This window comes from Aquila chrysaetos, chromosome 5, assembly GCF_900496995.4.
Source record: "Aquila chrysaetos chrysaetos chromosome 5, bAquChr1.4, whole genome shotgun sequence".
NCBI classification, from domain to species: domain Eukaryota; kingdom Metazoa; phylum Chordata; class Aves; order Accipitriformes; family Accipitridae; genus Aquila; species Aquila chrysaetos.
Genome location: NC_044008.1, coordinates 57,099,594 through 57,123,910, shown reverse-complemented (window position 1 = coordinate 57,123,910; position 24,317 = coordinate 57,099,594). Strand labels below are relative to the sequence as shown.

Sequence of the window (24,317 nt, the reverse complement as noted above, 5' to 3'; positions counted from 1 at the left end):
ACAATACAGTATTGAGTACTTGGGGAGTTCTCCCAGCACAGACTGGTTTTGCCAGCTTCTTTTTGGGTGTCACAAGGCCATGCTCAGGTGGCTGACTTTTGTTCATGCAGTTTTGCCAGCTGAGCTCTAACAGGAATATTGTGACTTTAAAGGCACTTCAATTAAGATTGCTTTTGTTTTGGTTGAAGCGCTCTCAGCAGTGTTTGCATCTCAAACGCAGCAGCTTTTTCTGTCTCTTTGCTGGTTCACGTCAGCTGAGAACATAGTGTGCCCTATGAGGAAATGCAACAGTATTTCCCAAGGAGCGAGTTTCTGGGGGAGGGGATTTCTTTGCTTTGGTTTTGTTTCAGGTCAGGGTTCCCAAACTCTCCAGCCCCCGCTGTGCGCAGCAATGCACAGCAACAGGCTTCAGAGTCCAGGGTTTTCCAGCTCTGTGACAGTCCTGTTGAAAGGTTTGTTCTAGAGCGGGGCCTCTGGAGACATTAAGACATTACTCTGTGATGGACTTAGGTGCTATTCAAAAAAGGAGTGAATTTTTGTTCATTTGGTTTTGTCTTTTTTTAAATTAAAAAATAAAATAAAACCATTCCACACACTGATGCAGAGATCTAGTAAACTGCTGCCAGGGGGATAAGGCAGTGAGAGCTAATTAAAGCATAAAATAGAATTGCTTGCTTACTCTCTGAAAATCTGTGGAAGTTAGGAAAATGGTGGTGTTGCTTTATAGAATCAAAACTAAAATTTTAGGTGACCTGGCTAGCCTTACATGGGAAGGCTGGCAAAGGTGGGGAAACGAACCCAGACTGGCCACTGGACCAGGCTGCTGGGCAAGCAAGGAAAGGGGGTCTGGTAAGAAAAGGGCGTCTTACTGGAACTGCAGGTCACAGTGCTGGCAGGTAAGTCAGAGACGTGAAGGATTCTCTAGTACGTTACCTTAACTGAAAGATTTTGGGGGTTTTTTGGGTTTTTTTTTTTTTAAGATCCATTCTTATTCTAGCACAGAAAGTCGTTTTGGCCACTGTTGACTTCGTATGCACAGTATGTTTCTCTGAGTATTGTGTACAGAGAGGATTGGCTCGAAGAATTAATGTTAATCTTCCTTTTCTTATTTAAATTTGTCCTATTGTGCTGTATTAGCAGAAGACATCCCTCTTCCACCTTCACAGACAGTGAAATCCTTTCTTATGTTGTGTTTAAAGCTCAGGGCAATCTCTCAGGAATATCCAATTTTGCTGTGTCATGAAAATACTGTTTTCATTATGCATGTATTACTATTTCATTTTGTGGTTTTGTTGTGCCAGCATGGGACATTGTACAGATCTAATCGTGGATGTGCTTAAACAGATGATCTCACACTCCATAAAATATTAATGCATCCCTGGCCGTAAATGAAAACAACATAATTTTAAAATAAAATATTAGAGAATATCTTTGGGATTGGGAAATGTCTTTTGGGGATTACAATTAATTTTAATGTAATTTTCTTCTTTCAGGGGGAAAGAAAAGTGGTGCTTTGCTTTGTGTGTGTTTTCTATTTTAATTTTTTCCAAGGCAATATTGATAGGGTAGGGATTGGTTGTTTGAAAAAGATACTCCGAGAGGCACTATCATGTAGTGGTATGATTGAGTAAGCACAGGACACTTTGGAGGAAAAATGGAGAAATACCACGTCAGAATAAAAATACAAAATGCTTCTGGATGTCAGGTATCTATGAGACTGTTTTATGGGCAAGTGTGTGGAAGGGAGTGGAGAAGGTTGACGTAGGAGCTATGGAAGTAAATCAGTGATTAGAAGGTGGAAGTGCGGCACAGGGATCTCGGCCTGTAAGAATTCGGTCACTTCATGTTCCTTCAGAATTGAATGATTTTCTAAAACGTGTTGTCCAATTCAGTCACAGTTGGTTGGGCTCCAGCCGAGGCTCATAAAACACCTTAGTAAATGGTTTTGCTGTGTGTTTCCTGTCCAGGTTTGAATTGATGCGCATGTGCTGGCAGTACAATCCAAAAATGAGGCCCTCCTTCCTGGAAATAATCGGTAGCATTAAAGACGAGCTGGATCCAGCATTCAAAGAGGTCTCCTTCTTCTACAGTGAAGAGAACAAGCCTCCGGATACAGAAGAGCTTGACCTGGAGACTGAAAACATGGAGAGCATTCCTTTAGATCCCTCCTCCACCCTCCAACCCACTGACAAGCACTCAGGACACAAAGCCGAGAACGGCCCAGGGGTGGTGGTCCTTCGGGCCAGCTTCGAGGAGAGACAGCCGTACGCACACATGAACGGGGGACGCAAGAATGAGAGGGCCTTACCGTTGCCCCAGTCTTCGGCCTGCTGATCCTTAGAACCAGAATCTCACAGAAATAAAACACAGAAAAACACATGCATTGGGGGAAGAAAGAAAGAAAATTACAATATATTCAAAAGCCTACTGTACCTCAGTGGATCTTCAGAACTGCCATAGCTGCACTTGGGAGAACCCTTTTTTCAGTAAACAAGTTATCGTATTTTTCTTTTTTCAATATGCAAGCAGATGTTTGTTTCAGTAAAGGACTCCATTCGTGGGGCACACAGTTGGCCTTTTAAAACTCTAATGTTAACACTTAATAGCAACAGAAAACTTGAGATCTGATGTCTCTCTCTCCTCTCTCTTCTCTCTTCTTTCTCTCTCTCTCTTTCTTTCTTTCTATCTCTCTCTTTGCTTCATAATGGGAAACATATCTGCGTGCAAGTTCAACCGTACAGCACTTTTATCAGATCAAAGATATCGCAGGCCAGGTGGCTCCCTGGTACCCTTGCAAGCACCTGCCTAACACTGTAGGTCTTTATAAAAAAAAACAAACAAACAACAAAAAAAACCCCAAACAAACAAAAACCCACACAAAAAAATTAAAAAAGACTGGATTTTTAATGTTGCTCTTTAATCTTTTTAGGAACACGTTAAATAAAAAAGGGCCATCATTCGTCCAAGGTTGTTACCATTTTCAACGCTGCCAAATTTTGCCAAAAAACTGAACTCTTTGTTTTTTGTTTTTGTTTTTTTGTAGGCATGGAAGGAGCACAGTAATCAACTGCTCTGTTTAAAAGAGATCCTGACCAATACGTTCTATTCAATCATACACTGGTATTTAAAAAAAAACCTTAAAAAAAAAAATCAAATTGTCTAGATCTTGTTTCCAAACTGGACAAAATGTGATTTTATTTTTTTTTTTTTTTCTTATGATGGAGAAGATAAAAGGGATGGGGTAAAGAAACAGCCCTCCCTCCACCCCTATCCCCATCCCAATGAATTCTGGACAAAACTGGCAGTGGTGAGCTAAACAAACACGTGCATTTCGTACAAAAAAAGTCAACTGCACGCCAAAAATGAAACATGAAAAACATGAAAATAACCGGCAGAGATCTCCATCGTTGCAGCCTGCCTTCCTTCACAGGCTTGCAAGGAAAAAAAACACCTAGAAACATAAATTGGAGAAGACAAAAAAAAGCAGTAACCGGATTCAAGTATATGATGCTTTGTTGACCTTTTCTCTTTATTAAGACTTCTCGAAGGGTCTTGCAGTTCTATGTTAGACCATGGATCATTTGCATACACATTGTCTTTTGTGTCACTTTTATAACTTTTTTACGGTTCAGATACTCATCTATATGTCTGTACAGAAAAAAGCTGCTATTTTTTTTGTTCTTTATCTTTGTGGATTTAATCTATGAAAACCTTCAGGTCTGCCCTCCTTCCCTTCCCTCCCACTTCAACAAATTTTCTTATGCTTTTTACTATAGTGTGTAACTTTCACTTCCTCCTTCCCAGTAACTGATACCTTTCATATGATTTGCCATGAACTGTTCAATGCCTTTTTATAAATACATTTCCTCCTTTTTTTTTTTCTTTTTTTCCTTTTTTTTTTTTTTTTTCCCATTAGTTGTTTTACAACATCTTGGCTGTGTGGGCTACAGGGCTTTTGAGGGGCACATGGAGAAAGAAGGGACACCCCGCACGGAAGCACTCTAGCAGTGCTGTGGTGTGGTGTTTTTAAACCCTGGTTTTCCTTCCTTCCCACTAACCTCTGCCCAGACAGCATGCGAGTCTCTTACAGTGCAAGGCATGATACAAACTCAGGTCAGAAAAAAAGGTTAAATATTTAGTACATTCTTGTTCAGTGTTTATATTCATTGTTGTACAAGGGTCCTACCCCTCCTTCCCTTCCCGCTTGTTTTGGTTGTGGCACACATCCACCCACCCATCCCCACACACACTCCCCACACAGACACATACACACATACTTTTTTTTTTTTTTTAATTATTATTATTATTTGTTGGGTACAACAGCAGACACCAGGCTTTTGGGTCACTGATTTTTAAAAAGACTATTTTAACCCTTCCATCCCGTGAACAAGAGCTATACCAGTTGCAGCTGGTGATGCCAGGCATTCTTAGGGTGGCCATTGAACACCTGGCTCCAGCAAACCCCAGCTCTTCGCCTTCCTGATGAGGAAGCCCTTGTGGAGAGCACCCTGGGCTGCACTTCGCGCCCCTGGTAAAAAAAACACAACAACAAACCAAAACAAACAACAAACCCACCATGCCATTTCCAAGGGGCTGGGTGGAAAGCATGTAGCTGGGGCCAGTGGCTTGGCTAGCAAATATTTAAGTCTTGGCAGCTATGGAAACCTGTACGCATACAAGCTCGTTGCTTAAATCATAGACCAAACCTCAGAACAAAAGAAAATGAGTAAGCTTGTTTGTTCAGTTGCAGAAGCCTTGCTGAAAGGGGAAGGAGGGGGCCATCAGACAGTCTACAACCAAGGATTCATACCAGTTGTTCATCTTATGTTAGTTACAGCATCTAAGCCTTTGTTTAGCACTGATCCAACCAAATGATGGCAGTGAAGAGGTGGTTCTGGGATGGAAATGTTTAAATCTTTTGAGTAAGAACAAAGAATTAAAATATACTGATTGCTAGTTTTGACTGGAGATTTTAAAAAGTTTGTAGTGCTTTTTGCTTGTGTAGTTTAGGTCCCATTATCTTCTCTTGCCTCTGTCCCATAGTTATTTTTCCCTTTTAAAAAAGAAAAAGACAAAAAAGTTAATTAAGAAGGTATTCTATGTAGGATTTTTTATTTATTTTTGTGATACCAGTTTAAATCACTGTAGAGATGCCCCATAATAAATTTAAATACTGAGATAAGGGTTTTTGAGTATGATGGGGGACAGTTTTTGATTTTTTTCAAACATTTATCTACCTCACTTATTTTTTTTATATGTGTGTATATAAAAAAAATACATCTCACATTTCTCAGCAGCCAATAAATGCCGTTGATACTGGTAACCTCTCACTCCATATACCACATGCTCTAGGTTCTGGAGGGGAACAGTCGCTGCCTGTCACAAAGGGTCACTTCAGAATATTTGCTTCAATTCCAAGGAGTTTCTCCAATTTTTTGGTTCAGATTCATTAATTGTGAGGGGAAATCCAAGAGTTGTCTGACTTAGTGTGACCATTCTTTAAGGAAACACAAAGGCTTTTTAATGTGCTGTCATGGCAGTCCTCAGGTCAACAACAAAATGCTGCGTGTTTAGATGAGCAGAGATGTGGCTGACCTGTTACGAGAACTTCAAATTATGAGTATTTGATGAAATCTGTTACAGAAATCAATCATTTACAATGTTTGAAGGTCCAGAAGAATTACTAGAGTAAAGGGAATGGTCTTTCTGTTTGTCCTGTGGAATGGGCTAAGTCATTCCTGCCAGTTTTTCCTCAGATGCCACAAGCACCAAAAAGACATTTGGCTGAATCCGCACCTAAAAATAAATTGGCTCATACAGCAATAGCATTGCGTTCTTGACCAAAAAAACCGTGAAGAAACCTGTCACAGGCTGCCTGATGATACTAGTACATCAAATTTACAGCTTTGGATCTTTGCTGCTTCTGTTTGATGAGAGCACTGATATATTTTTCAAATCTAACATTGAATTGATTTCTTTTAACGTGCCAGTAAAAATTCAGTTCCCTTTTCTTCCCCTGTTTATATGCTTCATAACTGTGGATTCTGATGGACCAGCCATCAAATTTTGACAGCCCTCTGACGGCGTGTAACTGGTTTACAAGCACACAGGACTAACATGAGCTTACCATTAACTTGGTGTATAATGTTTCTCTTTTTCCAGCTCTGGCAGCTGTTTGTGCAGGTGTTGGTTGTGGTATCTGAATAATGTGGTGCTTGGCTACTTTGAGTTGTACACGGCTTCTTGAATACACAGCACTGTGGTTAAGTAATACAAAGTTTGTCTTTAGAGGGAGTGTTTCTCTCTAGCCCCAAGAAACCAGCAGTGTTTGAAGTTTTTACTTGGTTGTTTTGGTTTTCCATTTTTTTTATTAGGTTCCAGTGACCTTTTGGTGCAGTGGCTGTTCCCCTCTCTTGCACATATTGATTACCACAACTGGAGATCCTCAGATCTTTCAGCTGGCTAGGAGGGTTTTTTTAAAACTGTCCAAGTTACTGGGTTTTATAATTGTATGTAGGTGGTTTTAAAATGCATTAAGAAGAAACACTAATGACGTAGCACCCATCATGATAAACATTTCAAAAAGCACTTCAGTAGAAGACAGTCACGTGACCTCACGTAAGCATGCGTGATGACAGTCAGCTCTCCTGGACCAAACCACCTTCATGATACCATTGCGTTCTGTGTTTGCAGTTCAAGCTTAATTCCTTTTTTGTTCTGTTTCCATAGCTTTTTTTGTTGTGTTTTGTGCATTTTGAATAGCTTTATTCACATGGGTTTTTCATGCAGACTTCCCTTGGACAGTAAATCAAGTCGTTTGTGCATGTGAACAACTGAGAATTAATGTTGGCTTGATAGAGTCATAATATGGTTTGTAATGTTGTTCTTCCCTGAGACCACTGGCTTGTCTGGTATGGAAAATTTATTTAGAACTTCAGCTATGTTTGAATAAACTTAAAGTAATCCAGTTTGTTTATAAATTAAAACCAAAAGCCCACCCGGCCCTGAAAACCAGCATTTTGACAAATGGTACCAAGATGTTTTAATGCAGTAGGATAAAGAATTGGTGTCACTGTGGGGAGCAGGTGGCTTTGATTTTAGTGCGTGGCCATTGTTCTCACCTGAGTCGCGTTTACACGCTGCTCAGTGGCACAGGAGGTGGTTTGGTTGCAAAGGAATGTGGCTCCTGCATAAACACAGAAGTGTCAGCTGCGTGGTACTAAATAAGATGCTCTTTTGGGGGAGTGATAAAGCAGACGCAGAAGCCGAGTGTGATGGAAAGTGTGAGGCCAGCCTGCGTGCACCAAGTCTTTCTCAGCGTGATGCCTCTGCTCTTTAAAGCTGGTTCCAAGTGATGTATGATTCGAGGCGTGTTCGCACTGATGCTCCTCTCAGTCTTCAAAAACAAAGGAAAGCAAGCCCAGTTTGCCAAGGCAACTGGTCACCAGATGGAACTGCTCTCAGGTCCTCTGGGAACTGCTGAGGGGTGTTTGGTACAATCTGAGTCTAAGTGAACAACACTCCTATTGTTGGTATAACTCCATACGTATATATCTATATATACATATAGATATATCTGCATATGTATATCTATAATATAGATATATATATATATTTAAACCCTTTTCATTCCATTAATACAAGTAACACTTGTTTCCTGTTATTTTGTTTGTCAACAGTGTATTTAATCACTGGGCTGAACAACAGTGGAGGAAGGTGCAAGGGATCCACTCCTTACTAACCAGTGATAAAAGCCAGATATTGCAACTTAACCCATGAGTAGTTGTGCAGACAAGAATTTAAGACTGATGTGTAGAAACAACACTAGTGGCCAGGGGTGCTGAAGATACAGAACTATAAATAGGCAGGAGGGCTTCGAAGGATGCCTCAGTTCAGAAACTGGTTGCTCAGAGACAATGAACAGCCTCTGAAATTGAGCGCAGCCAGGTAAATCAGAATTGAGAAAGGTTTGTGTGGAGACACACGAAAACAAAAGGATATGGAAATGGGTATTTACAAAGACACAGGGCTTGGCAGAAGTTTGAGGTAGTTTCCTGAGCTTGGTATGTGGGACAGCATCAGAGCTCAGGTATCACAATTCTGATCGTTGGTACTTGTAAATAAACCTCTGGACTTCCCAACTGGAGTGGTAAATTCATTACCAGGAGTTTAACGGTTGTTATCATTGGTCTGTATGAATCGGTCTCAACTTACAGTTGGTCTGTTTTACAAGTACCTGAAGACTATCACTAGTTCGTGTGTGTGCATATGCGTGTGTGTTTTTTTGTTTTTTTGGGGGTTTTTTTGTATGCGTTTCGTTGATTAGTAATCCATTAGCATTTTCAATAGGGCTTTAAGTCCAGTAGATTACGGGTAGTCAGTTGACGAAGATCTGGTTTACAAGAACTAATTAAATGTTTCATTGTGTTTTGTAAGTACATAGAATAATTTTATAAAATGTTTGTAGTTTATAAATGCCTAAAATATAATTTAAGGGCACTTTTCTGTGTCTGTGTATGGGTGTGTCTGTATGTGATCAGGTTTTTTTGATGGTACCAGTTTACTAGCTAGCTTTACAATATGCCAAAAAGGATCGCTAACTTGTCCAATTCATGGCATGTCCCTCTCCCCCTACCCGCCCAAGCTTTGTGTCCCAGTATACAGCAAATGAATAAAGGAGTTGGGGAAATGTTCTGTATCTTCAGTATCCTGGTCTTCCAGAGCCCTCTGGTTGGGGTGGGATCATCTTAACTGGTCATTTCACTTTACTGTCTAGGGCAGTTAACTTACGGATTACAAGAACCTCACTGGTCGGGGAAACAGAACAGGTTTTGCTGCTACCCAGTCTCACTTGTGCTGTTCAGTACCTGCTTTACGGTGGCCATGTGGTTTGAAGGATGCGACTGCGTTAGAGAAAGAGGGAAGACGGTTCTCGTAATTACTATTGAAGAACTTTGCAGATTTCTTATCACTTGAAAAGTTTGTGTGCAGCCTCTAAAGATGTTGAGCACCATTTGAAGCTTTGTTGAAATGAGCAAGGCAGGGACCCTATTTATTTTTATTTAAGAATATTGAAGATCCCTTCCCCCTCACTCCCCCCAAATTTGACTAACCACATTGCTGAAGGGTGATTTAGATACTGTTTAAAAATCAGCTCTTCTGTTTTCTGAACCAGTGAGGTTTGAGATGAAAGGATTGGCCAGAGTTTGTCTACCTCTGGGACAAAAACAAAACTAGAAAGTGCTAAGGAATGGATGCAGTTGCAAATACAACATTTTCCAATTTTTCTTGTTTAAATTTTTTTAAGACAAAATTAAACAATAACATGGCCAATTTATTACATAAAAAGACTTGCTGTGTATAAATTATTCCTAAAGAAATTCCTGTGTTTATATTAAAATGAATCAGTAGATAAAAAAAAAAAATTTCAAAATGTTTTTGTATATTCTGTTGTAAGAATTTATTCCTGTTATTGCGATATACTCGGGATTCTTTACATTATGAAAAGAAGAAACTTTGTCTATTTTGAATGGCTGAAGCTAAGGCTCCTTTAGTTTCTCTTACTCTGCTTTTTTCTAGTAGTTTCAGTACTACATGATTTAAGTTAAATAAAAGAATTCTGTATGCATTTGCCTGTTTCTGAATTTTTGTTGCTCCTTATGCAAAGCAAGTACAGGTTAGAAAACTCAGAGTAAATCTCTGTTTTTCTTCTGCCCTTTTTGGCTGCATTTAATTTAGCTACTCTGAATAAATCTCAGTAGAGGTCAGTACTGCTGTTGCGTTGTGTTGAAATCAAAAGTATTTTCAGCCAGTGACACCGAGCTTGTGGGCCCTTTCTTGCTGGGACTTTGAGTCCTGTTCTGCAGTAGGTAGTTGCATCGAATAAGGTAAGCGTTTCTTGGAAATTTATTTATTTGAAGAAAACTGCTTATTTACCCTTACAGCAATCCATAGATGAGGCATTCAGCCATCCAGCATGTGGTTATCAGTTTTCTGTAAGTGTCACTGGAAAAGACAGTGGCAAGAAACTAGCATTATTTCAGCATTTCCAGTTCCTCTGACTTCTGTCATCGAAGTGTTGACTAAAATAAGGCACGACGGTGGCCCAAAGCTTCATCATGTGCCCGTGCTGTTAGGTTTGTCTGTTGTCCTTTTTAATGATGTGATGCTTGAGGGCTTTTGTTGCCCTGGAGGAATCCCAGGTGTCCAGATTAAGCTGCTGCTGTCCTGTTCTAGTGACTCTTTCTGAAAAATACCTGCTAATTTTATCTCGTCCTTGTCTGTCATGGTACTAGCAAGATTATCGAGGAGAGCATGCATTGACATTCCCCGTGTGCTAAAGGGGACGTGCGGTAAACCTCTGCCAGCTTTCATGGCACAGTCCTTCTCTACATAGCTGTATTTAAGACATGGGGGAAACACAGAAGTAATGTGTCACTGTCTGATTCAGAGTTTTACAATTTGGGGTCTCATTTGGTTCCTGTTTTTTAAGTAACATAATGTGCCACAGCACAGGGCTTCCAACAATTGCCTTTCTTGGGACAAGTTAGCTTTTTGATTTTGATGTGTAAGCCCCTGAATAGCCGTGACCTGTCCTACTGAAAGACCATTGTCTTTGTGCTGTGCTCTGTGGAAGGACTACGGTATCCTCCTTTGGGACAGGCACTGAGCATTTGGGGCAAGCGGTGGTTTTGGGCAGCTGAAGCCCGAATTACTAATAGCATTACAGTTCCTGCTGGATTCCAGCTTGTTGTTCACTTTCTTTTAAGTCACCCTGGGTTCGTAGCCCATTTCTGATGTGGAAACCAGCATTTAGAGCAGGTCAGTAAGAGATAATTATAACACTTCACATAACAGGATCCGTATGTGTGTTTTGTTTCCCCCCATATTTACATTTTTTATGTGGGCACGTTGTACAGCTGAACGATCTCTCTGGACTTGGGCAGGGACTGAGGGAACTCCTATTCTGTCCATCCAATGCTGAATGTCCTTACGGCTGTAAGCACCCGTCTTGGTTCAGCAAGTCTTTATTAATGTCTTTCTAACCATCAGAACTGGGATTAAGCAGCTAAAATGTTTTAAGTCCAGTTTCACACCTTCTTAAATCTGAAGCAACCTTATCATTGTTAGCACTACAGGCTGCCATTCATTCATTTTTTCTCTCAAGCTTTTTACACCACAAAGATCTCAACAGGTGCTTGGGTTTTGTAAGGAAATTTCATTCAACATGGAATATAAAATCCTTTCTGTAAGGTTTTTAAATAATCTTTAGATATGCTTCATTTAAGAGAGAAAGGAACTGCATTCTAAGAAATCCCCATTTTTTTCATATATGATCCATCTTACTCTCTTTCTTCCCCACACTGTTTTAACATTTCTAAGATAATTGTCTGTAATGCTTTTCCTAGAAGGTCCACTGTTACCAATTTGGATAGTGGAGGCACATGGATGAAGGCTGCTCTTCCATTGCCGTAATACAGAGAAGTGTAGTAGGTATAATCACAGATATACCTGCAATGTTCAGAACAAAACAAAACCAGAAACCTGAATTAAGTAACAGTAAACTTTGATTAAATTTAAATATTCTTTAAGTAGCCAAACCAAATCTGGTTTATGAAATTATTAAAAACATATTTGCTTAGTGAATAAAGGACATGCTGAAATAAACCAAGTTTGAGAAACGTGTTCCTTATCTGATAGTTGGTTTCTCAGACACCTACCTAGAAGGAACTTAAAAAAAAATCATAAGAAGCATTCTTTTCTAGGCGTCTATAAGCAATGTGAGATAAGAAAGGTAATGCAGCTCACTGGAAACTACAACCACGCCATTCTAGTAGATTACTGCAATACTGGGTTTTGTGTCAGTCATACAATCTCATGATCTGGAGGTTGGGTTTTTTCTTATCACCCTACCCTCTAACTTGCAGGCGCAAATCCTGAAATTAAGGGCCAAAATGAGAAGATTTTTGGTTTTTTTTAAATGAGATCATTTTCTGTTTTCTGTGTGTTCCTTTTCAATGAAGACTAGCATAATAGCAAATTGCTTCAGTACTACTGAAACACATAATGAGATCACAGACATCATTCTAAAGGTACCTGTAATTGCTCTGGTCTTCAGTGTATGTATTTACATTTTGTATCCCTCCCAGCTGGGAAAAATAGATTAAAATCTGCTACTAGTCAGTATTGCTTTCTGACTCTCTTAATAGCTCAGGTTTACTGGGGTTGTTAATCACAGGGTGTGCTATGTTGAAACTTGTTTCTTTTAGAATTTACAAATCCATGGAAAAATATCTACTGGCTGTAGTTTTTCATGAAGGCTGCTTTACATAAAATTTACATTTATCCCAATTTCCTACTTGTGCCCCTCTGAAGACTTTGCTTTAAAGCAATTTTGGTTGGAGGAAAAGTGATTGCAAAGATTCTTCAAGGTTAAATGAGTTGATTGAGTTACTTCTGCTTTTACTGTGAGACCCCGATATGCAATGTTTACCTTCCCGCATCTCTGGAAAAGATTATATCAATCCCTTCCACTGAAATGTTTTTCCAGAGAGTCTTCATATTAATTGTAGATTCAATCTTTTCCGGGCCATCTAGCATGCAACAGTCACCTTCTGGGTGAAAACCACAAGCATCCATCTCTTGGTAGCCTTTGTTCTTCCCACACTGCTCAAGGATGATGATTGCTTTGGCGGATGAAGCCAGCCCAACGTGAACAGTAAGCTGTTTTTTCCCACGAGAGTGAATAACAGGAAATTAAAAATGAGACCTGTTTTTTAAAAACATGTAATGCAATAGTGCCAAGCATTATGTGAAATACTAGCTGCAAAGTAGGGAGTCTTGCTGTAGCTCATGCCTAAAGAAAACTTTTTGATAAGAGATTATAAATGAGAAGAAGATTATGCTTTAGTTTGTTTGTGTTGTGTCTACTCAGCTCAGGACTTCAGAGCTGTGGTACCTTTTTTGCAGTTTATGGTGGATTTTTTTTTTCCTTTGTTCAGTTTAAATGGCATGGGGTTAAAGCAGCATGCTAATTATTGTGTGCTCCAAATTTCAGTTTGAAACCTTTATTACAGTTTTAATAGTCACTTTCCGGAGCTGTCTGATGCACTTATTGTACAATACTCTTCTGGAGATCTTTTTAGAGATCCACTCAGAATAATAATATTCATAAATGAAGAGTAACTTTCTAATTACTCACCAGTGGCTGAAGAGTTTTCCATATCTTGAAGACTTGCTCCTTTGCTTTTTGGTAAACAACCGGCAGCTGCATGATATGGAGATCTATGTTTTTACCAAGGCCTCTTTTGGACAGCTCCTGTGTTTACAAAAAAGCCACCACGGACTTGCAAGAGCATTGGATTTCTCAGGCTGTGATAAAGAAATTGGGCTGAACCAACTAAGAAAACATCTGAAAGAGCAGTGAAATTCATCTGTTTTGTAGTAGCTCCCCCTTTTTTAACTGGAAGAGACTAAAATGTGCTAAACAATTTCCTAATGTCACGTCCATATGGAGCCATTGCTGTGTTTTCCAGAGAGATGCTCAGTCTCCAATGGGTGGGAGTGGTTATTGCTTAGGAACAGCTCCATGGGGAACCATGAAATACAGGATCTCTCAGAAAGCATCTAAATAGCCTTTGATAATAGGTAAGAGCTGTTCCTCTGAAAGGTCTAGTAGATAAACCTGCACTATCAAGAGACAGAAATGAAGGAGAATTCACATTAGCTGTCCACTCAAGTGACATGCGATCTGCTGTCTTGAACTGGTTCAGGTAAGCTCTGCTGGAGGTGACTGTCAACATTGAGGAGGGTTGCATTTAGAACGGGTTTAATGTCTTTTTTGGTCTAGAATATGTTTCCCTAGTAAAAGGAAATGTCACTTACTGGCATGTCACTTCTCTGTCATTTACGTAGAGCTGAAGTTCCACACAGGACCTTTTCCCGAAGGAAATAAAAATTATGTCCAGGATTGAGGTGAAAGAAACAAAGGCTCCCTTCAAAGCAGCAGATTGGCCGGATGGTTGGAAGATGGTCTGGAGCACAGATGTCACGTGGAAAGGACTTGAAATTATTTTGTCAGTGGAGTAGAGCTAACAAACAAGGCATAAGCCTCTAAGTAGAAGGTAGGCTGCTGCAATGGCAGGATGCAGAAGGAAGGCATCTGAGGTAGAAAGCTTTGTCCCAGAAAAGTAAAATGGTCTTTGAAAATCCCTGTTGCATTTGAGTAGACCACTACCAAAGGAGGGTACAGATGAAGTTTCTATGGGGTAGCATAGGCAAAAACTCATCAGCAGAGGTATCTACTTAGCCAAAGAAACCTGTAACTTTTTATTAAATGTCATTGTCTTCTCAAGTTTTCATTTCTCACTAAAGATGCTTGTGTGGATGAGGCCCACAGTTCTAAGCTGTGTTAACTGGGAAATTTGCCCTTCAACACTGGCTTCCTATATAAACTGTTCCAATTTTCTTGTCAGCGGAAACATTGATTAGCTGTGCTCAATAAACTATTTGACACAAGCAAGGAAACAATGCCTGCAGGGAAGTAAACACATTTAGAGAACAGTGCCAGCCTTTTTTCCTCTGGGCACGGACAGTCTTTGAGAGACCATTGCATCATCTTGCTTAAGAATGCTGTACTCTGTCTTAGCTTCCAAAAAAGAAAACCCCAGCTGGTTCACAATTAGCATTTTCTTTTCTAAAGCTTCTTTAATTTTAACATTTAATGAGATTCTTCCTTTTTGACTGTAAGGCTTAGAGGACTCAACTACCCGTAACTTTGATACAGAATGTGGAGACCCAAGTAAGTTGTTAGGCTGTTTTCCTCTCGTGCTCTCTGGATTGACATTCTGTTGTCACCATTTGTCATGGGAGAAACAGGCAGAAATACTTTTGTGCAGGACAAAAGCAGAAGCTGGCCAATACCAAAGAGCTAAGAATTTGTGTCAAAGGAATATAGTTTGCTATGTGCTAAGCAATTTCAGCATGTTATCAATAATGTGTATTACTCTGTTGTCTAAGAATCCTAACCATGGGCTTACACCCCATTAGACCAGATGTTGTCCAAACATGGAACAAAAAAAAAAAAAAAAGTTTCCTTGTCTCAGCCAAGTTTCAGCCTTAACCAAAACCATTTTGCATTTAAGGTGAGAGACAGAAGATGGTTAGAGGAGGATGACTGCATCTGGAAACTAGAGCTCACACTGATGAGTTAATTCAGTAAACAAGTGCCTGTCTTTTGTAGTTGAAACTTCAAAGGAGGACAAAAGTTTTGGAGGACTTCTTTGTGGGGAAAGTGGTTCAAAAGAAAGTATGAAGATTCTTTGTTGGGAAGTTCTTCTGAAAGGGAAATGAAATTCAGCATTATCAGCTGATGACCTTGAGTTGTTGGTGAGTTGTGGTTGTAGTCCCGGTCCACTGGAGTTCTGGCCCATGGTGTTACACAGCCCTCCCCAAAGCAGTGATTTGCACAGAACCGTTGTGCTCAGATGCAGTGGTTCTGTGTCACATGGGGTGTTGGAAGCTTCTTGAACTTTTAGAAAACTCCAGAAAATTTCACTGAATTTGTCTGAGTTTTTACTGATTTGGGTTGCAAGGAAAGGGTGAGGGGGGCAGGGGGCTGCACGTGTTAATTTTGTGGACCTCATTCAAAAAAGCTCGTGTTGGTGCAGAAAGAAAACTGAAAGTTTTCAGTTCACCCAGTCAGTCTGCAAATGTGTTGCAAACAAAGTTTATTTGTTTGGGTTTTGGGTGGTTTTTTTGTTTGTTTGTTTTTTTGGTTGGTTTTAATCCTGCAGATGCCTTTTTAAAGCTTTAGGGATGTAAGAAATTTCCAGAACAGAAATGAAGGCACTAAATAGCAATGTCGTCTTAGTTTCACAGACGATGAAACTAAAGCAGAGAGGGAGAGAGACAGAGAGATTAAATGTCAAATTTCCAAAGACCACGTGGTCAGTGGCAGGATGAAAACTGCACTCGGAGGTCTGATCCTCATCTCCTGATAGCAAACATAGTTCCCAGAAGCAGTTGGAAATGTGACCTGTTCTTTGCACTAACAGTTTAATTACCATGAATGCTGTCACTCAACTTAAATTTGTGCCCTATTAACTGGGGACTTTGACCTTGATGGTAGACTGCCCTGATAGGTGGTTTAGCTGCCAAGTTGCATACAGGAGTTTCTGGAGGAGACAAAGAAACAGGGTCAGATCAAGGGTTATTAGGTAGGACCATCAATCTGTAATAGGGAATAAATAATTCAGGGGATCTGGGATTCTGAGGGTTCCATGTGGTGCTGAAGAACTAATGCATCATGGTAACTCAATGTGATCTGTCAGCAAATGCAGAGTAAATACTTGGTGGTGTTTTCCTTTAGAGAGAACGTCTTGCACTTCCAGAGTTAAAAGCGCTGCTGGTGGAGCTTTCATGCGTATTTTAGGAGGGTATTTCAGGTGAATGGAGTTATGAGAACCATAAAAAACTTAGTGAGACAGGTTTCTAAAAGAGAAGCTGTCTTTCTAGTGCTAGACAACCATGTTGGGCCATGTGACAGTGTCTATAAAAGCTCTGAAGCTTTTCTCAATGACCCTGAATTGACAGGTTCACCTGTACTTTCAGATCCATTTGACTATCCTTTTCCCTGAACACTCGAGAGGTACTTGCTGAGGAATGAGAACTCCGTGTATGCAATGCTGATGAAAGCCTTGTGAGTCATCCTGTGCTGTGCTGAGAACCTGGGTTCATGCAAAAACAACAGGGTACTTGTCACATTCTTGGAAAATTATATTTTCATATTACAAAACAGGCAATGCAGGACAATGCAATGCTACATAGTATCAATAAGAAATCCAATAATTCAGAATAAATGCTCTTTCTAAACCAACAGAAATAGAGGTTTGGAGAGTTTTACTAACATTTATCATCTGATTACTGGAGACTTCAGAAAATGAGAATTGGCTTATTCACCAAAAAGGTAGTAGTAAATAGTTAATTTGTAAGAAAAACAATGTCACACAACCATTTTTCTGAGTGTCCAATGAGGGCATAGAAGGGCTGTGACTGTTGGAATGGGGTGTGTGCTCACTGAATCAATCTCTGATCCTCCCTACAGCAAGAAAAGAGGTTCGGGAAAACAGCTGATCCCATCAGCAAGGCAGAGTGCAAGAGCATTGTACAGAGAAGCTGGTAACAGGGATTTTAAGGAAGCAGTGGTGTATAAGAGCAAGTATTGCTCACAGAAGTGAAGTCATTGCTCTTTGGCAAAGACTCTTTCAAAAAGCATGAAGGGTGAGAATATGCTCTGAGAATTAGGACCCTGGAACTCCTGTTACGTGTGTTTTTACAGGATTTCGGATGCTTTTGGTATGAGGACCTTTCTGGAATGTGAACTCTTAAGTTTACATGTATCAGCATTACAACATCACTGAGGGTGCCATGGTATCCAGGCTTTTGATAAGAACCCAGTTCATTTTGAGGTAGTAATTAGGATAGCTCTGGATAATGCTACAAAGGCATGAAGCCTGAGCAATCATGTTTAGTAGCTCTGGTCTAGCTGCTCAGTACTTTCTTGAGGATGAGTTGGAGTGTACTCTTGCTTCGTTCTCAGAAAAGAGACTCAGCAGGAGGGCTTTATGTCACTTTAGTGATCCATGCAGGAACCCCAAGCCAAGACAGGATTACTTCCAGACGTAAACGCTAAATTTTGCTAACTTTAATATATGTGCATAAGCTTCCTGAAGACCATAGGGCTACTCTTGTGAACAAGGCCAATGGAACAATGCCATGAGATTGCTATTTAGTGTGGAGAAGCCTATCAAAATTCAAAGTACTTCCAGATTTGCAGCAAATGTCCCTGAATTGCCTGGATTAACCACCTTTGCCAGGGAATAGGAAAACAAAGCAGCATCCCCAGTATGAATACAAATTAATTCCACACAGAGGGTGTCACATTGGAGGGAAATGGATTTGTTCTCCTCCATACATAAGAACTGACATCTGTTTCATTATGGAATGCTGTAGCCCTTGTTATATAACTTCCTGGCATAGCCAGCACATGGCATTGTTACAGAAAACTCATCTCATCGGTGCATTTTCGCTTTAGGCTGTTTTGCTTGCAGATAAAGAACATGTTTTATTTTCAGCCAGAAGAGGATGATCTTGCACCCAAAATTAGAACCAATAGGAATCAGGAAATAATGAGCAAGAACACTGTCAACTGACAAATAGTTGTGGTTTAGGCCACATGTCAAGGTGGAGTTAAGATAATTTATGGGTCTCCTGTGAAAAGCTATCATAGAAGTATTTTTGTTTCTTGTTAGCCTACAGGGATAACATCCCTCATGACTTTGAGTGGGTAATAGATTTATTCTACCAAACACCAAACTGCACTCAGCATTCTTCACCTAACAATGCTAGAATAGAAAATATGTATGTGTTGGTGGAGTTGCTATAGCTTTGGTCTCCGGAAAAATGGACTAGCTCCTTGTTTTTCAATTGTCTTGGCTTGACTGCACTTCATTTTCAAGACAGATCTTCAGTAGCTTTCACCAAAACTTGTAACATGGTTATAGTCCTGTAGAGTCATCATCTTTCTAGCACTACTAATACTTTATTATAGCTACCTTTTTCATTTCAGTGTCCAGAAGAATTTAAATATTTATGGGCTTATTTCAGTCTCCATAATAGAACACAGTCCCCTCAGTCTGTTTTACATGTCTTGCTTTTCATTTTTACCAGTATGATCTGTTGTTTCTTGCAGATATTGGACTAATCTTCCCATTCAGTTTTACTCTCTTGACTGTTCCCCTACTAGTTTCAGGTTTCATTGTGTTAACCTTCTTTCTACCTTGGAATTGCTAAGAACTTGTGTGAAAGACCCTCTCAAAATAACTCTGTTCATAAATATCTTATGAGAGTAAGTGAACTCAAGGAAAGGCCATTGTCTGTGCTAGGGAGAATGAATGAACCTTGCATGTGACTTGTACACATACTCAGCAAATCTCTGCAGCTGTTCCTACTGTTTGAACATATATACTATGACCTTTCACACTTTAGATCAAGCTAGAGTACTAAAGTACCAAACTAGTAAATTATTTCATTGTAGCAGAAATATTCTTACATACAATGTTTGGGTATTTATTTTGTAAGACATATTTAAAGACAGAAGTTATGTTATTGTTAAAACTTAGATAATATTTTAAAAATGAATAATCTTGTTCCTGAAACATAACGTTTGTGGAAATTTTTGGTGTGGCCCACGAAATGTGGGTTCACACAAACAATAATTTAAAAATAAACAATTGTAACAGAAAAGTTTATGCTGAAAGCCAGGTATCCAAATGATGTCTTTGTATCACCCAGCTAAGTTTGTTCTAATACACATATCTAGGAAATAAGCAGGAATTTTCAAGACTCCATCTTAGACCTGTTACTGCTAGTCCAAGTGTATGGAGGGGGCAGAAATCTGAATGACCTTGTTTTCAGTTTTAACTGTAGACTTCACTGTCATTTGACAGTGGAAGCCAAAGCTGAAATGTGAAAACATACTTAGAATTGGCATGCTTTAGGTTTTGTGTTCCTGAAGTAGGCAGTAAGAACTCAATAGGCTACACTTGTATGAGAAGGAAATCGCCTCACAAAGACATGATAAAATGAGTTGTGGTATGAGATGATCTGTTTACTGAAGACAGAGATAACCTATGGCATATGCATTAGTTGTAGAGAAGGAACCCTGGGTAAAAAATATCCTTTTTAAAAATCAAGAATAATATTTTGAAAAGTGCTTAAATAGCACAAAAAATATATTCCGAATAAAACAATGTTTCACTTCTTAATTATCCTCTTTCTTCCATGTTGGGAGTCTGCTCCAGCAGGCACAATTCTGTTTGGGTCATGAGAAATTACTTTTTTGAAGGGAATGGAAAGCCTGAAAACAGTTTGTATTGGGATCTCCACAAAATAAAACACTTGTCTCCCTTTTTTTATGCTTACCTTCACTGCTTCCCAGCTAGAATTAACCAGGTATTGTCTAAAGGGACCAAAACCTGAAAAGAAAGGTACTTTTAACCTATGCTTGCTCTGCAATAGTTGACTAGGTGCCAACATGTATGCACACACATATTTGTTCTTTATCTTCGTATTTTTGGTTATGGAGGTTGAGATTTTTAGATAGGATTTAGCCTTTATAACACTTAAGGGAATAGTATTTTCATTTTTTGCATGCACTGATATAAGAACTAATCCTGCAATCTTCATTCATGTCAAGACTTACTTATGAGATAACCTTAACTGAAGCTGGTAAATGTACTGGAGCCAATAGGACAGATCATGTAAATCATGATTTTGGGCAAGGATCATCATCCATAGAAATACTGCTACTAAAAGATCTGGTGTTAAATACTCCCAGGTCACAGTCAATGTACCATTCTTATTGATAAATGCTCATGAAGATATGCATGTTTAATGAAAATGTTTGAAACAGTAAAATTTTATTTCAAGTAATGAAAACTTAAGCTTTCTGTCAGGGAAAATGTGCTTTTTGTGGTACTGGGCAAAATCTCTTCACTTTTTTCCCCACAGGAAAAGAGAGGAGGAAAGGGAAAAGGACTCTGAATCCAAAGTATTAAACTTAATTTTATGCATCTTTTTTGTGAAAGACTTTTTTTTTTAATAAAAAGGAAAAAAACCTCATTTTGAGCTAGATGGGCATTTTGTCATGAAAAAGTTTGGTGGAAAACTCCTACTATCTTTATTAATCTCAATTACTGTTCTCAATCCAGACTGTTGCCAAATCTTAGATACTGGGTGGCAGGAAAACAAGTTTGTGAAATGGTTTTAATACTATAACTCTTATTAAATATTTAAAAATCCTTAAATGAACAAATAAATACTTGACAGCATATGATTGCTATTTTGCACAGTGGAAAGTACTTGTATGTGGGGACAATTAAGCCTAAATGCAGGCTTATGACAGCTTAATTAATGCTAGACTTTAAGAATTTCTTAATTTGTTAATACTTATTTCATAACTGCACAATCTTTTCTCTTTAATATTATGAAAAGCCTGATGGTGCTAGTATTTTTTGACAATGTTTTCCTGAGGTTTAAGTTTGTACTACGGAGAAGGAACAAGGGAAATAGTACTCATTTCACATTAACAGGGAACATAAACCCTCACTAGTCCCACTCCGCTTTCAGAGCAAAATTAGTGACACCTACTCCATTTTGAAGCTGTGATTGTTGTGCATGTTTGCATACCTCTGTGTGCAGAACTGTAGAATTATAATAAGGTTATCAAATAGCTCAAAATGAAATACATGCATCTTGGTGGTGGCCATAAGAAACTACTGCTTAGGATAAAATTGTTCTGTGAAAGAAATTATGAAATGTAAGAGTTTTACAGTACTGAAATACCTGCAACAACTTGGAGAGCTAACTCGCTGAATATTATTAAGCACTATATAATAAACTGGGCTCACTGCCAGCAGGTTTATATTAGAGCAGGTGAGAATGTGACAGAGGCATGCTGTGATAATCTCTGTAATAGCTTAAAGATGCACCTGTGTCTTTAATGGGACACACCAGTCAAACTATTCGAACAAGTAGATCTCTGCACCTAAATGGCTATCTAAGGGGAGGGAAAAACTAATAGGGTATTAAGAAGTGCGCCCATCAAGGGTATGTGCCTTAAATATCATAGGAGGGAACCAGATTGTCAGCCTTTTAAGAGGTTAGCAAATACCTCTTGTTCTCTCCTGCACTCCCATTCAGCCCAATTGCAGTTATGTCTAGAGCAAGCCAAACTAGTTCTGCCCATCTTGCAGCTATTAAAAAAAAAAAAAAAAGTGTTTAATTGAAAACAGCAAGATGCAAATCTCTTTGATGTAGCTTCAACCTCATTCCTATGTCCTCAGATGACCTGCAGTGGAAAATTATCCAGCAACTCACATGTCAAGATATGTGTAATGATTGCCTTTAGATGAGCCAGTGGCAACTAGAGGAATAGCGAGTAGCAGCATTCCTTAAGAGCTTTAACCTTTTAAAGCTCAGAAGTCTCTAGCTGGTGGTTCTGCCACTGTGATTCAGCAGTAGTTAGAACCAGCAAGAGAAGCTCCAAATTCGGTCCCTTGTGCTGCATGTTCAGACATGCTTCTTTGGTGTATTTAAATTTAATTGTCTAGTTTAGTAGTGATGAGGCAGCATCTCCTGTTTACATTTGCCTTAGCTTGCCATGAAACAGAGACCCTGAAACTTGCCATGTGTTGCTCTAATTCTGGACGCTGACTATGTGACATTGTGATGCAACCTGGTTTTCTTGCTTCAGAGCTCCTTTTGGGTAAGCTTTATCTAATACTAGCCTGCACTGCCTTGAGCTATGTGGTTTGGATCAGAGAGAATGTCAACAAAGATTAAAACATGGAGAGAATGAACAACAAACCAAACTGCATGGCAGTAAAGAGGGCAGACTGCAGTCTGTTTCCTCTGACATGCATCTGATTTTTCTTAGGAAGGCACAGCAGCACGTTATTTTCCATTTGGAATTGTTAGTATGACCATTTGCTACTGTCTTCCCTCTAGGGAACTGTTTATGACAAAGATCAAACATGTGTGCATGCCATCTCCAGCTAAAAGAATAATAAAATAAAAATCTTACCAGTTACAACCACAACGTTGGAATTTGAATCCATGAAATCTATGCTCCAGAAGGTGGAATCTTGTTGTCTTTCAGTTCCAAACAGTATTATAATTCATGTATCTGTGGCAAACTTCTTCATTTGGGGCACCTTTTTTTCTTCAAACTGTGATGTGTCTGGATTCATATGACAGGGATGATTTGTGATTCATGTAAATTTCAAAGCAAAAATTGTTACGTCTCTGTATTAAAGATAGCAGTCTGACTGACTGGCTGGCTGACTGGGACTGCCCTAAACTTCCTTTTCCCTTCTTCAGGCATGCAATACTATTTAGGAAGAACAGGAAAGGCTTAAAGAAACTTCTTGCAAAATATCCAGCAATATTTTTCATCAGAAACCTGTTTATGTACAAGTAAACAGAAAATTAATTGAATCAATTTTATTGTATCTCTGTGGATATTCTATTTTTAGCACAGCTGTAATTAATTTTAATTGTGAGCAATGACTTAAGTACAGAAACATATCTGTCTAGTTCCACTGTTCTTAGACTTTTTCTTACTGACTTAACTCAGGGGTAACTTTGCCGGTCCTTTTCATAGCAGTTATCTAATTTACTAATCTTGCTCTTATGCTCTTTATAAAAGAATCCAAACACCTTACAGTTTTAAAACCAAACACCAATAGGAAAAGGTGTGTTTTGCTAAACCAAAACATTTACTCAGTAATATCCTTGAATAGGCAACATGTTAAAAAATCTCACTCCAACTTGCAAGGTCAAAGGAACTGTAGAAGCTGGGTTATAGCTTGCTGAAACTGGTGAGTTAAATAGCTGGTCTGTCTTCATTAAACTGAAGCATGAGAACCAATAGGGGGGCCTGAAATCAAAACATATGCACATTGTCACTGCCCAAAACAAAGGCATATGAAAGTTCTCTTCGGAATTATAACTATGTGGGCAGAGGGTTTCACTGGGTCTTGTTTTGAGTAGGAAGTGTATGTGTGTGCATGTGTGTGAGAGAGAGAGGGAGGGGAGAAATATGCTAAGAATAGAAAGCCACTATATAATCTCAAAAGAGCTGGTAATTGTGAGACCTTAAGAAAAAAAAAATCTCTGGAGAAATCTCTTGGATTGGGTAGTGGCTAAATGAGGTTTGGAGCTGTGAGCTCTGTCTGTCATTTAAATCCTCCTGTGCTGAGACACAGAGAAATTTGTGGACTCTTAAACAAAAAGACCCTGATTCCACCATCCATTGCTTTCCCTGACTAATACAGCTTGCAAAACTAACTTTTGCTAGCTGCTGAGGCTGAAGGAGTAGCTAATACAGTAAACAGAGAACTCTCTGCAGCTTTAAATAAGGCAAAATCTGCCACTGACGTCAGTGAATTACATCTAAAATTCTACAGTCTTTCATTCTCTTATGTCAATTAAGATTTTTATCAATTGATTTTTCTGTGTGACCAGTTAGTAAAACTTTTCCTATTATACTGAACAGGACAATGACATACCAGTCTTCTCATAGTTATTTCCAATTTGTGCTGTTTTTTTTTTTTTTTTTTTTTTTTTTTAAATCTAAGTACAGGGTGGTCTAATGAACAAAGCATATGCAAGGAATAAAGCAAGATTTAAGATCTATAGTTGCTTAATTAAATTCCTGCATGAGAAATTATGTGTTTTGTTTGGGACATTATAGC

The 24,317-nt window shown here is 39.1% G+C and overlaps 2 protein-coding genes across 7 annotated transcripts in view; one reads left to right on the top strand and one right to left on the bottom strand.

The window, feature by feature from the left end:
* Nucleotides 1-9,628, top strand: part of IGF1R (insulin like growth factor 1 receptor) — a 196,383-nt gene extending 186,755 nt beyond the window's left edge. For all 5 annotated transcript variants that reach the window (XM_030013687.1, XM_030013686.1, XM_030013685.1 and 2 more), the window contains one exon: nt 1,968-9,628. In XM_030013687.1, coding sequence (XP_029869547.1) covers nt 1,968-2,334 — 367 coding nt within the window. In that variant the 3' untranslated portion in view covers nt 2,335-9,628. The remainder of the gene's footprint in view (nt 1-1,967) is intronic.
* On the bottom strand, nt 3,814-22,911 carry PGPEP1L (pyroglutamyl-peptidase I like). Of its 2 annotated transcripts, none has more exons than XM_030013693.2 (6): nt 22,646-22,911; nt 19,984-20,036; nt 13,202-13,318; nt 12,494-12,723; nt 9,937-11,511; nt 3,814-5,053 (listed from the first exon to the last, which is right to left on the bottom strand). In XM_030013693.2, exons 1-5 carry the CDS (start codon nt 22,677-22,679, stop codon nt 11,343-11,345), a joined length of 603 nt encoding a protein of 200 aa, XP_029869553.1. In that variant the 5' UTR covers nt 22,680-22,911; the 3' UTR covers nt 3,814-5,053; nt 9,937-11,342. The 2 variants fall into 2 exon arrangements, with proteins under 2 accessions (XP_029869553.1, XP_029869554.1); XM_030013694.2 differs by having other exon boundaries at nt 9,937-10,005.
* Nucleotides 22,912-24,317: the final 1,406 nt, after the last annotated feature.

Bases quoted from the DNA above. Each gene is read 5' to 3' on its own strand.
- PGPEP1L (XM_030013693.2), bottom strand. From the start codon at position 22,679: ATGGATTCAAATTCCAACGTTGTGGTTGTAACTG. The intron at 20,037-22,645 runs GTAAGATTTTTA...CTTTCTTTTCAG, and splicing joins CAACGTTGTGGTTGTAACTG to GTTTTGGTCCCTTTAGACAA. The intron at 11,512-12,493 runs GTAAACATTGCA...TGAACATTGCAG, and splicing joins TTTTCCAGAGATGCGGGAAG to GTATATCTGTGATTATACCT.